The 15,287-nt window shown below is 34.4% G+C and overlaps 2 protein-coding genes across 2 annotated transcripts in view; both read right to left on the bottom strand.

Annotated features, from left to right (window-relative positions):
- The window catches only part of LOC119633444, a 49,790-nt gene that overhangs the window by 20,120 nt on the left and 14,383 nt on the right, over positions 1-15,287 (bottom strand). The window lies entirely within an intron of this gene.
- LOC119633443 (asparagine synthetase domain-containing protein CG17486) lies at positions 7,790-9,867 on the bottom strand. Its single transcript, XM_038026997.1, has one exon. The coding sequence runs from the start codon at positions 9,826-9,828 to the stop codon at positions 8,122-8,124; it is 1,707 nt and encodes a 568-aa protein (XP_037882925.1). The 5' UTR covers positions 9,829-9,867; the 3' UTR covers positions 7,790-8,121.

The raw sequence follows: 15,287 nt of genomic DNA, 5'->3' as shown, positions 1-15,287 counted from the left end.
ACAAAACAGAAAAAAAATTTGTTGAACAATTTTGGCAATAAATAAACTTATTTCAAATTCCATCGCGCAGCTAACAAAGAACAGAAAATATCCAAGACACAAAACAAAAATGTACTTTTGAACTTGAGCCAACATTATCCTGCTTTGACATAATGAAAACATGGATTTTCGGTTTAGTGATAGAGGTTTACTTTTTTTGATGAGTTGGTGAAATAATCTCAATGTTTACATACAATGGTGTTTTGGCACTTTATTAGGTCTCTTCACAATAAATATGCAAAATATGAAATGAGTATCTACAACAAATGCCACATGTTGGGAGTCTCGCTTTGGCATTGCGTTTGTAACATCCACACGCCAAGAATCTAATCAACGAAAAATTTAAAATCCATTTCGAAGAAACGATTATTCGTTTTCGCCTTTTGTTTACTGAAAACCTTGGGGTAGAAAGTCGAAATTTGTATTGCGGGATATGTCCTCCTATTAAATTTGGAAGTGATTTTGATTGGGCAGCAAGTTTAAGTACAATTCCTAACACAGTTTTCTTTTTCGTTTTGGCATGTCGCATATTCGCGTAACACAGTGACGGTCAGAAAGAAATGAAGAAAGGAAACGAAGCAGGGGGGCGACCGCCGCCTAAGGTTTGTGTTTACTTCAATCGGTATATGTTATTAATTATGCTTTTACTGATTGAGATAGCGCACGCTACATAGTTTCGTTCAAAGGGAACTGTACTGCGTTCAGATTTGTACAGGCGAACACCGCCCACGTAATCGCGTTTCGGGTACTCTTGCGGATACAGAGCTACAAATAATCTTAACTTTGATTTAAAAACAAAGTAAAAAATATTTAAAAATTTTTATTGAAACGCAAAGACCTTTAAATATTTGCACTATTTTTCTTTTTAACAATTCCGATGACCTTGTACTGTAGTTACTTCTACTAAGGATTGACTATCCATGAAAGATGGTTTTCTTACAATATTGAAAGTCTTCTTAGACTTCTTTTTATGGCATCGTCGGCAGCACTAAAAGTATGGTGGTAAGCTGATCGGGATCGTTTTGCAATCTAATTAGGGGTAGAGGGTTTTAGGCAACGTCCACGTTACACTTTTCCGAAAATATCTTCATGCGGTAGTAAATTATTGACAAAATCGAGGCAAGCCACTTTGGTTCCCTAACCGATAGAAAAATATGCGCTGTAACATCAACCAAAGCGAAATTTATGCACTTTTCTGAACTGATTGATGCCTACGTAGTTCTATTCCTCATGCGAACTAACACACCCTAGATACGCCATAAACTATACGTAGTACTAGTCAGCATAGAGTTCTAAATCAATTTAATCTTACTTTTAATTATTAATCTTATTGTTTACCTATAGTTATCTTAAGGAGCATGTTTCTATAATTTGAACTCTTACGGTTGCAACAATCGATGTAGAATCATACACTTGTAGTTGGTACTCGTACATCAAGTTCGGCAGTAACCGTGCCGCATTTACTTGCATAAGGGAACACCGAGTATCAGTAGCACTTCGTGCACTTTTGGTTGATACTCACATATCAAATTTCGCATGGAAAGCAACTGGATCCGTAAGGGGATACTAAGTGCAATCAATAGCGCTATATGAGATATTTGCTTAAGAGCATTTTGAATATTCCTATGGAAAAATGTTTGCTCTTCATCTGGAAACGAGTAGAATTTGTAGTTTTTAACAAGGCACCTAAAAAGTTGGTGTAAGAATATTTGTTTCAAGTAATCGCTTGACCCGCCCGTATTTAACGTAATACTTTGCAATTGGATTTCTTTGGTTGAGTGTCAAATATTCGCCCTAAACGTTATTTGTAAGTTTTCCATTGTCTGCCTTTTCTTGCTAGAAATGAACTGCGATGCTATCCAATGTTGTCATGTAATTCATTGGTAATGTTTACATAACTAAAAACTGATATGTGTAGCTATGATAAAAAGCATAAATAAATTTTTACACCATTCGTGAGAGAAGGTTGTGTTCAAAATAACATAAAGTTACGTGGAAACTTGAACATGGCCTTGATCTAAATTTTAAATATTTGTTCTTCAGAGGGAATTTGTTTAAAACTATTGATAAATAAATTAGATATAATTTACTGAATCCATCCATCCAAAGATCTCTGAAACTTATTTGTACATGGAGGAAAATAAATAAACCCAAGAATTTTACAAAAATATGTATAGGATTTATTATTCAATAGCAAAATTTATTGCGCAATGGAAAATAAGCGATTTCTCTCTAGAAATAGAAAGGAAGAGAGAAAGTGTGAAGCAACAGTTTTCCGTTAGCTAAGGCGTCCTTCGTTAAATCCACCTCTATCTAACATGCACCAGATCCCTATACATTATGGCGATTATTTTCTTAGCTTCATTCCCGTATCGCTATTCGTTCATCACCGATGGAGAATACTTGTGCATAACGCCAATGCACAATTATTATTATAGGTTCTGTCCATACTTGCATGTGCTTCACAATTTATTCTTACCGCTATCTTTCAGAGAAGCAAAAAAAAAAAAAACAAATATGAAAATGAAACTTTTACTCTTCATGATAAATATACACACACATATATGTATACATATATATATATTTATATATACATTATAATTTAAAAAAGAGTTAGAGCAGCATTCTGACAACACATCTGCATTATGTTCTATTCAATATATCAAAGTTACACTTGTGTCTCACAGTTCGATAATTTCTAATGTGCGCAGAAGGGCTTTTTTTTTTTTTTTGCTTTTGATTTCAGAGAATTCTATTTGTTTTGTATGAACAATGCTTAGAAGGATGTCATTTTAATATCCGTGAATGTGGAAATGAGAGGAAGGAAACATACGCAGCCAATACAACGACAATTTGGAAAATATGAAAGCCTTTGAAATGAATTTGAAAAGAGTCTTATGACTCTTGAACGATTGCAATGCCAGAATATGGCTGTAACTCTAATTTCGTTTGCATTTCATGGATGGATTTTCGCTTGAGCGGAAAATTTTTCAAAACATCCATAAAATATTACTTGGAAGTGGTTGCTTTGTAAGACCTAACTGATGTGTTCCATTTTCCCGAAATTTCAGAAATAGATGAAGCAGATAACGACGTTTAAATGATGATGTTGACGATGTTCAATGTATATCAGAGTTTAAAGAGAGGGACGTTATTCGCGGTACTGGGTTTTTCTGTGTTTTTAACTGCACTAAACTGAAGGTGAAGCAAAGGAAATGCTTAAGTTAAGCTTGAATAAAAATGAAATAACTTACGAGACCGTTAGAAAATGGTTCGCGAGATTTCGTGTAAAAAATTCTTATGCTGCTACCCGTCTTCTGCGAAAGCGATCCAGGAAAAGACTTTCAACTTGGGCTGTGAAGTTTTACGCACCTCAAGGCATTTTTCAAACCTGGGCCCTTCCAATTAGCACCTATTCAGATCGAGACAGTCATATTTATCAGGTCAGGTGCTAACAAAAGTTGAAGATATGCGAAATGGGTCGATTTTGCTTCCAAACTCGTAAGTTTCTCCTGCGGGAGCATGCATAAGGTGGCCAAAAAAATGGCGAGAGCTCGTAGATAGTCGCGGTGCGTATTTCAATTATTAAGCTGCGTAACAAATGCATTTTAAATAAAGTTAGACCTATTTACGCAGCCACTATAAAAATTTTGAATTTGCTTATAAACCTGACCGTTTGTCAGAGACATGCAGTTGTCCGTTCGCAAGTCATAAGAAAGCGACAACTTAAATTTTGTACATAGCGCTTCATCTCATGTTTCAGAAACAAGAATGAAAAGAGGAGCAGAAGCTCCATTTGGGTATTGAGTTGGAGTGAGAAAGCCAACTTAAATAATGAACAATTTACAAATGATAGCAGATATCCTAACTTAAGTGTCGAATTAAGTTGTGTTCGCTGATATCATCTAAGAAAAGCAAAAACCCGCTATTATCCTGTAAACATAGACGGCGGTAATCGTTGCACAATTCAATGTCTGACAAATTGTGACAAAAAGCATTTATCTTGCGCGATTTTTATCAGCTTCCTTTGAAGGCGTTGGACAAAGCAATTTTCTTCTTTTTTTTTTGCTTGTGATAGGTTGGTGTGTGTAGATAAATTCGGTCCTTTGTTTCACTTGTACTCATACTTGTTGTCACGGTTTTGATTACCAGCTTACTGAGATTTCCTTTGCCTTTTTGCTCGGTTGCATTTGCGGTTGTCGTATGCAAACATATACGAGATGGCAATCTATTCTGCAGCATTTTTTCTTTTTTCCCTTCTTTTTTTCTTTTTGTTTTTCTGTATCAATCGATTGATAGCAAAAGGCAGAGAATGTGTCGCTATGAGTGGTGGTTGCAACAAGAGAACATCGTGAATATGCAATAAATTATCCGTGTACGGATAACTAAGTAGTAATGGAAGGATTATGTTCCCATGGACTCACACAACTAATGAATGTTTCATTAAAAGAAAAGCGTTAATTAATTAATTTATAAAATTAAGATTACGAAGGAATTAACTTATATCTAATCATCTCTTCCTTTGTGTCAGTTGTGTGAGTTGAATTTTAAAAATGTTTTTTTGAGAAAAACTTAACTTAATTAATTACAACATTGCTGTGTATGCATACGTATGCATTATGTATTCTAATAAATTGCATGCAATGCATATAAGTTTGATAACAAGATGCAGAAGCAATAATATGGCTTGCAACAAAAGTGAACTAATGACTTTGATATTGTGATAGCAATTGCTAAGCTATTGTTTACTAAAGGACACTCTGAATCTTGGTATTATTGTACGCTTACTTTTCTCCATGCATGCTCTAGTACCTATGCTCACATAAATTTAAATACACCTACTGTATGCATTTTTTATTTTCAAACAATCAACCAGCAACCGAACCAACAAGTTGTACAGTTCTTGTACGCTCTTCTTGCATGCCATGCTTACAATTCATTCATCCATTCACGAGAATACACTTGACATGGAAGAATACTTTTCCTTCTCTTTTTCCTTCTTTTTTCGCTTTTATTATTATTGTAATTTCTGTTAGCGGCGTTGTTATTGTATGCTTTAATAATAAAATATGCATATATAGATATAGTTGTTCTGTACATACGGAAGAGAAAGGTTATCCATAAAGCACACACACTCATATATATATATATATATATATGTATATATATGTATATATATTTATGTATGTACAATTACATCGAATAGCTTCGATGCGGAAACAAGCATAAGATTTTATCAGTACTTTTACGATTATATATATTATTTTTGCATTACTTAACAGAATCACACTCAGCTCAGGAAATACCAAAGAATTACAATAATAAATAACGAAAAGTGATATAATGAAATGTTGCATAGTCGGAAAAGTCAGAACAACGTTTTTTTTTTTTTTTTACAAAATTTGAACATTGTTCATATTAGAAGTACAAATTAGTTCGGTTCGGTTCGGTAATTGCTACTGAAAGGTCGAGAGTAAAGCTTTGATTCCTTGCGCGGATATGATGGATATGATCTTGCATTTCGAACTTAACATATTCTATCCGCCTCGCTGTTATCAGCAGATATTATTTCTTCCGATTGACACCGATTTCAACAGTTACTTATTGCTCGAACGGTGTTTTGATTCTTATGAAGATGCCCAAGCATGAATTCTTTTAGGGATATCTTTAAAAGTCTAGATTTTTCGAAGCGAAATTTGAAAATTGCTTGAAAGAGGCGGAATATTCGTAGCTAGCGACGGTCAGTAATCTAAATAAAACACATTGGAGCAATTTCCCTGAAGAAGGCGCTAAAGTTATAAAAAAAGAACCCTCAAAACTTATTGGTACATACAATATTTTATTTAGCCCATTGGCTTATTATTATTGTGAAGCAGTTTGGAAGTAAATCCAATGTGGTCCAATAAAGTCTGCGTACGGTACCAAAAATTGAGGTTTCTCTTATTAAAAACTTCATCTATGGGCTAAGGGTCAAAAAACATATTTCTTAAGAAACGAGATTTGTTTTGACTCACGATTTATTCCAGTTGTTTTTGCTATTTCTCTGTTTGCTATTTTGAGAGATTGTCCCATTTTTTTGCATATTCCGTGACTTCTTAAGGAAAAGAAAGATTAAAGGACATTTTCTGCTTATAACTTTATCTAAAGTCAAAAAGATATCTTGATGTGTTATTTAATATAAGTTTTTGCTTTTTGAGAAATGTATATGTGTATCCTCAACCCATAAATGCGATTTTCAATAAGAGAAACCTCCTTTTTCACTACTGCATGTAGACTTTATTGGGCTACTGTATATATGAAAAAAAGCAAAATATATATTATTGTCGAGTAAAATTTCAGCGATTTCGTAAACATGGGAGTTGGCAAAAAAAAAAGAAGATATTCGTCAGCCAAGTTCATTTTGAACCAAACCTCCGCAGAGTATTCAGTTTTATGAAAATATATTGAAAATTGCCGCCTCACCTAATGACGAAGCAGTCAAGAAGACAACAGAATGAACAGACTTAAGTTATTTCAAAAATTAATTTAGTAAAGAATATAACAAAATTAGCTAGAAATTGTACATAGTGAGCACACAAATTACTTATACGGGTATTTCAATTTTCTTCTAATTCGCTAATAGTCGGAAGGTAAACAAGCAACAAAATTTTATTCGTTCGGGACCAAATCTTTTATACCCATTACCGTTTACTTCAAGAAAAGGTAAAAGAATATATGGAGTGAGCGCTGCTGATTTCTTCTATTTGCAAAATAAAAGTTTTTGTCGGAGCGGCATGTAACGTAGTAGGCGTGTGCTTTGAAAAATTTAGATCAATTTAAAATTCTCTATAACTAGCCAGAAGCTGAGAATCGCGTCGGAACATGCTTCTTTTTTTTCTTATCGTTAACGAATTTGAAATACGGAACATGTATATATGTGCATATGTTTTTTTTTGGTTTTTACTTACTGCTGCTGATATTATCTTATGTTATTATAATAAATAAATTTCTTAAAATTAGCTAAACTTTTTGATTTTAATCCTTAAGGACATCTCCATACGCTTCCTTTCAGCTGTTAACGCCTGAAGTGAAAATGATTTCTATGTTGCGAGTTTGCATTGGTTTCGCTGAGAACATTTTAGTAAGATTGAGGATCGATTGTTATGACTGCATAGTGATCGTTAAATATACTGTGCACAACTAGTGTTAGTTTTCGCTGATTGTAAGTTACGAAGGAATTCGACAAAATACATCGTCATTTAGAACTTTACAAAACAGGATAAGAACATAAGACAGAAGCCACTAAATAATCCGTCACTTTTTAGAACGAAATTGAAAGGCGATTACAGTTATAACTGGTGTAGACCGACTTTTGTTGGCCTGTTTTTTTGTTATTTGCTACGAACTCTTTCTCTTATTTGATGCGCTTTTATCTTAGAAGAAAAACTTGGTGGAAACAGTTAGAATGATTACAGAGGATAGAGTAAGCAATGCATTGTGAAAGTACATGGCCGTTGATACAATGAAGCTTTGCTTTCTTTTTCGGCCATGGAATAAATGCTGAGCTCTATGCTTGAAACAAAGTCGTATGACTTTATATGTATTCTTATAAAGAAAGCAAAAGGGAATGGTAGAAGAAATAAAAATAATTTTTTTTTTTACTTGAAAGCTATTTATCTAATTTAATATTGCATTATTTTACTTTCTCTTTATGTTACATTATGTTTACTCGTCTTCACACTAACATATATACCAAAAAAGAATGTCTTTGGCTTTATTAATTGTATTTTGTTTCAAAGAAACTTTTCGCTTTATTAAAACTATGCTAACAAGGAACACAGAGTTGCTGCACTCGACAAGTCCCTTCTGAGATATTATTATTATTTATTTAGCTAGAGATATAAATTGTTAGACTAAAACCTTAAATCAGTAGCATCTAAGGCCGACGGTATTATTGAAAACTCTGCCGCACTTGACATTTGAACCCACGACCATTGAGTTGTTAGTCGAGACTCTGCCTACTCGGCCATTCAGGCGGATCATCTGATGTAGTCTAGTAAATTTAGCTTAGATGTGAGGGAAACTTCACCTGATAGCAATATTTCATTTGATGTATGCTGATGTGTCGGTAGCCTTTTGATTTTTGTTCGCTATTTTTGATCCGAACTGGATTGCTCTCTTTCGTAAAAATGTTGAAAATGTTAAACCCAGATGTTGGGCATAAAGTCTTAGAAATAGTTTGCTTCCATTATCCCCAGAAACGAGAAAGCAACATCGCTGACTTGACTTAAGCGACCTTACAAATTGCACTACGTGTTCTTCGATAAAAGGGGATCTGGGTGTTTTCCCCGTGTCACTTATAACGCGATCATCGCGAGCCAAATTGCGAGAAAATATTCTCTTCCAGTCTCTCTCCATTTCCTTGTGCACATTCAGTTGTTTGGCCGTATCATCACCCTGGCATTGAGTATATGCCTTTCTATGTCGCATATATCCTCCAAACAATTCATCAGCTCCACTTCCGAGAATAACTACCCTGGCTGTTGACGTCCATTCTCTTTGATCTACGTATCCCTTGCCTTGTGCTGCAAACCAAAACGCCGAACCGATAGATTCATCAAGAATAGTGTTAAGTGGGTAAATCAGGTGCTTCAGATGCGTACTCAACTTGTCTAAAAGTTCTTTTCTGGTAACATTAACTTCTATGAAATTCCATTTTCTTCGTGGGCAGAGCAATTTTAGCTCTTCATACGATGATCGAGCCGATAATCTATCTGGAACATCCCAAGTTTGCTCGCTAGAGTTAATCGCCTCAAAAGCGACGTTAATTAAATCAATGGAATCCGATTTATCAATGTATTTATCAGTTAGTACTGCCAATACTGAGCAATCAATTCCTCCAGAATAAAGGATTGCAACCTTTGAATGATTGCAGAATTCTCGATTGCTTATGCAATTACGGCAATATCCCGTTGTAGTTTGAACTCTGCTTTTAACCGATTCGTTCAGAAGCGCAGAAAACATATCTAAAGCTCCTACTATTTCATCATTTTTCAAAAGAGCACTGAAGAGCTCCTGAACAGGGACGTCTAGATTTTTAACCATGTCATAGAAATTGAAAGAGAACTCTTTTGCAAATGCCGGACTGTGAAGCCAAGGCGATTCGATAATATATTGGCATTTTATATTTATGTTGAATGTTCCTTCCATCACGCGTATGTAATCATTCTGATCTCTGTCAAGACTTACCCATGGAAACAACGTCCAATTATCAGAATCTTCGATGTTTAATTTGAAAATACCCAATGGCGGCAGTTCAATAGCATTTTTGTTAGACAGGCTTGCTACACTCAGAATGCAGAGATGCTCTTTATTCTTCTCTACAATTAGGGAATTCCGACCCATTGAATCGCGAGCAAAGTACAAGTCTTTTGAATACTTGTTGTACATAATTATACTGAAGGGACCTTCAAGTTCCTTGAAGAAATTTATCAGAAGTTTATCACTTTGGCAATTTTCCAATTGAGTTGAAAGCCAATCAGAATCAGATTCATTCTTCAACTCCTTTGAATTGGTTTTAAAAATGTCGCCATTAAACAGTAATATGATATTGTCCGGTACAATCGGTTGAAAACATATTTCCGTTCCTTGATGCCAGAGCACGAACCCTGCAAATGTTCCGTCGGAGATATTTAAAATTTTTTCAGCATCCGGACCTCTGTTTCGCAAAACAGTGTATAACACTTCATTTTCTAAACAATAATGATTACTTTCTTTCCACGCCGGTATACAACAAAATATTCCACACATTTCAGTTTAAGATGAAAAATTCATTTTATTTATTGCAAGCATTAGACCAGGGTTAACTAATTACTAAATAATACATTTCGTTGACGAAAACCTACATACCATAGGGCTTATGAGAGCACTGTATAAGCGCATGTCCAGTAGAGACAACCAAATAATAAGATGTTCTAATATTTTATTCAAAATTAGAGGTAGGAAAATCTCAAGGACTTTGGTTGTTTCAATTACTAATAAAAGCAGTGGCGCTATCAATTAACAAGCCGTTTGACTGCTTATATAAATAAGTGTATACATAGTTGTTAGGGCAAGTAATTGATGACAGTCTTGCTATTGAAGCACTTAAAGTTCCTCAGACATCACTAGTTTGTATATTGCTTAAATATTGGGACATCTTGTTATTTAGTTGTCTCTGATGAAGTTTTGAGCAAATGTTTATGCCGCTCACTCTCATAAAGCGAGAGACAAGAGTTCGTACACACGCAGGCAAAGACGAATGGTTCAGCTGTCGGCTTACTGCTTTCGAAAGGTGAAGTCGATCGTAATATGAATGCTGGATTGAGGTCTGCCGACGTCAAACAATATATAGTGAATGGAGGGTTGTTGATATTTGCTTCGTTATTACAAATCTCATTTTTACTCTCTAAAGCTAAATTGCTATTAAGCGTACCTAATAAAGTATAATTAAGAAGAGAACATATTTGACAGAATTGATGGTCAATTTTCTAATAAATCAAACGCTTTCTTTCGAATTTATAATTATATTTTTAAAACAACATTCTACAGGGAATAGACAGGGAGGAATATATATAGGGAATTTCTAGTTTATTGTTTTAAACGTTATTCAATAAGAAAAGATTGCTATGTCTTCAGCTGAAGAGGTCGCAAAGAAAACAAAACGAGTATCAACTTTCGTCTTCGTTCAGGAAGAGAGTTTCTTAGCTTTCCTAAAATTGAAATTAACAAAAAACTAGTAAGAAAATCATGTTTGGGCGCAGTAGGGAGCATCAGAGACCTCCCCAAATTTATGTGGTCCTAATCAGCATCGAATTCTAAATCGATTTATCCGTCTGTGTTGTGAACATTCTCCTGGCCACAAAATTGAAGCTATCGCCTTCAAATTTGGCAAAAACATTGCAAGTTCTTGCATGCAGGTTGGTACTGAAAATGGGTTACATCGGTCCAAGGACACTCTCACAGCACTGAGCGTAGACTGAGAACATCTCTGTTTCTCAACAGGAATGAAAAATTTGGTTTTTTGCTCATTTATCGTGAACTATATAAAAATTTGAACGCATGGGACAAATTGACCACGTCCACCCAATATCACTGTGTCGAAATTTAATTACCTTTATAACGTGGAAAATTTGCATATTATAGAAGTCAGAGAGTGCCGTACATATAATTTATTAATAATTAATTATTACTGATTTATAATTAAGATATTGGACTGACTTTGCTATAGTAAAGCCGGCCCATACACCGTTCATTGTAGGGCTTTTCAATGCGAAGAAATCGCGCAAACATGTCGAGAATAGTCATGTAATTCTCTCTTAATTACCGCAGATTAAAGTGGGCAGCGGCAGCAAGTATTTTCAGAGAAGCCACTATCATTAATTTAAAAGCCTTGCCGCGCTAATACGAATTCTAAACTGGAGACGATTTGAGTGATTTCGTTTTCGATTTTGTTTAATATCACTGGTGTTTGTATTGTCTTAAGTGATTAACGTCGACTTATAAACAAATGGTTTGTGTCTACATATGAGATATATGTTGAACAGAAGCAAGCAACTTATGTTGTTGGGTAGCTCTTTAATTTCGCCGATATGGTAGGGCAAGTGCTTGACTTTTAAGACATTCTCAGCATAAATGCTTAAGAAAAATGTTTAAGAGCGTCGTTGCGAGCGAAAACTGCAACGACTTAATTGGCGCGTCTAGAAATACTCAGAAAAGGAGTCTTTGCAGTCGTTAAGGTGAAGTCGGGTGAACCGACCGAATATAATTTTCTTGCATATTTATTATTTGAGGCACTACATGTGTGTACGTTTTACTAGTAAGCACACATATGTGTGCTTGAAATTTCTCCCTTTGTTGTTAAAAACTGCATTTATTTAGTGCTTAATTGCAAGGAAACATAATTCATTACCTTGAATGAATGCGGCTTTCACGTTGTCATTAAGCAATTGAAGTCGTCTCTCAGTCTATTCGATATGGTTTTATGTATGTCTTTGCTATTTAAAACAAATTTATCCGATGGATGCTTCAGCTTTTATGCATAATAAACATTTATGTTTGTAACTATTACGATAAATAATTAAAGGCACTGAAGAGATACGGTATTAAATGCCTTTCTTCGTTATGCACCTTAGGTACATGCATGCATTATATGCGCTTGTGTTACATTATAAGTGCATTTACACCACAGCAGACCTGCTTAATATGCTTTAGCGTAATTTTGTTTTTAAAGGCTTCTATGCATATGTGCCATAAAAGATTACTTAATGATGATATTGTATAACCTTTAATGTAAAGTTTATTAAAGTTGTTTTACTGCTATTTATAGCAAGAATTGAATTACATTACAGGACAATGCAAAGGGGTTTCTTCTTTTTAGGAACTCAAAAGTTTCTCCTTTGCTATTTCGTATACGCTTTCGTGCGAAAGCAAAATATACGTAAATTAACTTTTCTCAAGTTTCGTATTTCATTAAAATCTTATTGAGACAGCTCTTTGAAAATTCAATAGAAATTTTTGCATAAAGTGCTTTATAAAAGGATCACCATTTCTGTGACCTCAATTTGCTTCAAAATTTAATATTTTGTATAGCTTATATAAGACTTATTAATTTCATCCTTAAAATCTAAGAAAAGATAACTTCAAACACAAAACTTTTCCTCAAATTATATGTATGTACAGGCAAGCGTATAATGTAAACGTAATGTTAAAAGCCACAAATTTAGATAGAAGTCCCTGAGGAGAAAACTTTTACTTTTTTCTTGCAGAGATAATGAAATTCGGTAATTACTGCTTTATATTTAAATAAGTGTCAAATGTTAAAGGCAAAGAAATTAAAAATATTACACTTAAAACTTTTATCAAATGATAGAACTTTGAGTTCAATCAAAATGGAAAAGTTGCTCGATAATATTCCCTTTTTATACCTTACACCTACACTTGTGGTATAGGGATATATGAAATTTATGCGGATGTATCCAAGAGGCAGAAGACCTATCTTTTATTATACCAAGTGACTCAGAATCACTTTCTAAATCGATTTAAGCTTGTCTGTCCGTCTGTCTCCGTGTCTTGTGCTCAGCCTAAAAGCTGCAATTTTAGCTACATTAGGTATACCGTTTGTTGTTTTGGCCTATGACCGAACGCTTTTGAAAATGGATCGGATCGGACCATACTATCGCTCACTTCTCATGTAACGGCTTATTTTCATGTCATATGGACAACTATAGAACGGTCTAGTATATCTACAGAGTTTTTACTTGTTTTATTACCCCTTAAAGTAAAGAAATTGTGTTTCAAAGGAATGTAAAGGACGTTTAAGACGCTGTAGTTAGATGCTTAGTCAATGTTTTCCTCATTTTTTACTCACTAATATAGAATCGATGTTTACTTAAAATCCGTCATATTCGATATGTCAGGAGTTGAAATAAATTCTTACCTGGTCCTCTAAAAGAAGACTTTACTCAATCTGTTATCTGTTTCATTTTATTGCAATGTTGCTAAGCTTCAAGGCCACGCGTAGAAACAAATTTAAGAGAAACCATTAGTGATTGGATTTCTTATTCAATTGAGAAGACAAATTAGCAGATAATTATTATGGTTTGTTAACGTTGGATGCTCTTCAAATGTTAAAATATTAGTTTGGGGAAAAAGAAATCCATTATTTTTATATGAACTTCAGGACTTTATTTAACATGCTTCGGATTGTCCGATTTGGGTCAAATATGCACCGTTTTGTTGTATGATTTGTTGCCATTTTAAAGGTAACTTCAAAATGCCTCTCTCATAGAAGTCCTGGTCTCTATTTGCAAAAAACTCTAGTAGTCGATTTTCACAATCCTCCCTAGATTCCAATTTTTTATCATTAAAGAAATTTTGCAATGCAAGAAAAAGATGATAATCGCTTGGTGCCAAGTCCGGACTGTATTGCGGATACATTAAAACTTCCCAACCAAGCTCCCGAAGTTTCTGGCGAGTTTGATCGATACTTTACGAGAAATCTATCAGTGCAGCCATCTACCGAAAAAATAATGGATTTCTTTTTCCCCAAACTAATATGTCTTCGATTTTTAATCACTGAGCTGAAAGTAAACGAAAAAAAAATCCACCATCCCATGGAAACCAATAAGGTTTTTTCGCGATATCTGCTGGGTCGTCGTTCTTTCTTTCAATAAATTTGATCTATTCAATTCCTGGTGTATCGTGCAAAGAAATTCAAGCAAACGATCTTTATATAAAAAATATTTGCATAAAGTAGCAGCAGCTCAGTACTTTCTTCCCTTCCAGCGTTGCAAATTGATCAAGGAAAATATAGGAGACTTTGGACAACTTCTAATGCAATTTAGCCTTTTAGGCTTTCGGACGGGAAGGGTCCTATTCACCTTTTATCGTTTAACAGCAGACATGACAAGGAGGGAATAACATTCACACTGTTAGAAATAAATTTGAAATCAAATGAAACGTCTTAATTGCTTTTAGGAGACGTAATGAAAAAATATATACATTTTTTCATTAAATATTTTTAATAGTTGAGCTAAAATTGAATTTTCATGAATATGCTTAGGAGAATTGAAGTAAAAGCGTGTTTGTGTGCTTGTACGAAAATATTTTATTCAATTTTTATATCTTAGTTTGCTGGCATAAAATTTGCAATTTAAAATTCTTCCTCATCGGCACAAAGCAGCAAATGAAATTTTCTTCTTCTTTCTGTAAGGAAAAGAGGCCGTAAGAAAAGTAGATGCAAACCTGACCGTCGGAAAGAGGGAGAGAGATAATCAAGCAAAATAGAAACATAATATAATTTTATTTAACGTAAACAAATGACCGGAGCCAATAAACGGCAAATATGGCATAACGTTGTAGAGAAAGATAGCAAAGTCTCTTCTAAAAGTTGAAATGAAATTGTCGGATCTAACGGAGGATATTCCAAATTAAATTAAATTTCTATGCGCGTCTTGTAATGGGGACGCATACGTGAATGGGACACAAAACTGTTTACGTACAATTTCAATATTTTTGCCGCGACTCCGCTACGCGTGCACTGCATAAAAAACAATTTGTGTGTTCTGTGCATTATTCGAAAGGAGAGAAAAAAAAAAGGGGAGGAAAGGATATGTAGACCATTGAACAACAAAACAAAAGTTAACTGTTTTGCATTTGTTTTGTTCACACTTTTTGCATTCAACGCATTTTCCAACTGAGTGCTCAGAGATGTTAAGAATGCGTGTTTG

Source organism: Glossina fuscipes, unplaced genomic scaffold (assembly GCF_014805625.2).
Source record: "Glossina fuscipes isolate IAEA_lab_2018 unplaced genomic scaffold, Yale_Gfus_2 2, whole genome shotgun sequence".
Taxonomy (NCBI): Eukaryota; Metazoa; Arthropoda; class Insecta; order Diptera; family Glossinidae; genus Glossina; species Glossina fuscipes.
The sequence above is the reverse complement of the archived record's forward strand: the minus strand, read 5'-3'. Positions and strand labels throughout refer to the sequence as shown.

What these genes read in the sequence shown, in the direction of transcription:
- LOC119633443 (XM_038026997.1), bottom strand. Translation starts at nt 9,828, where the DNA reads ATGTGTGGAATATTTTGTTGTATACCGGCGTGGAAAGAAAGTAATCAT.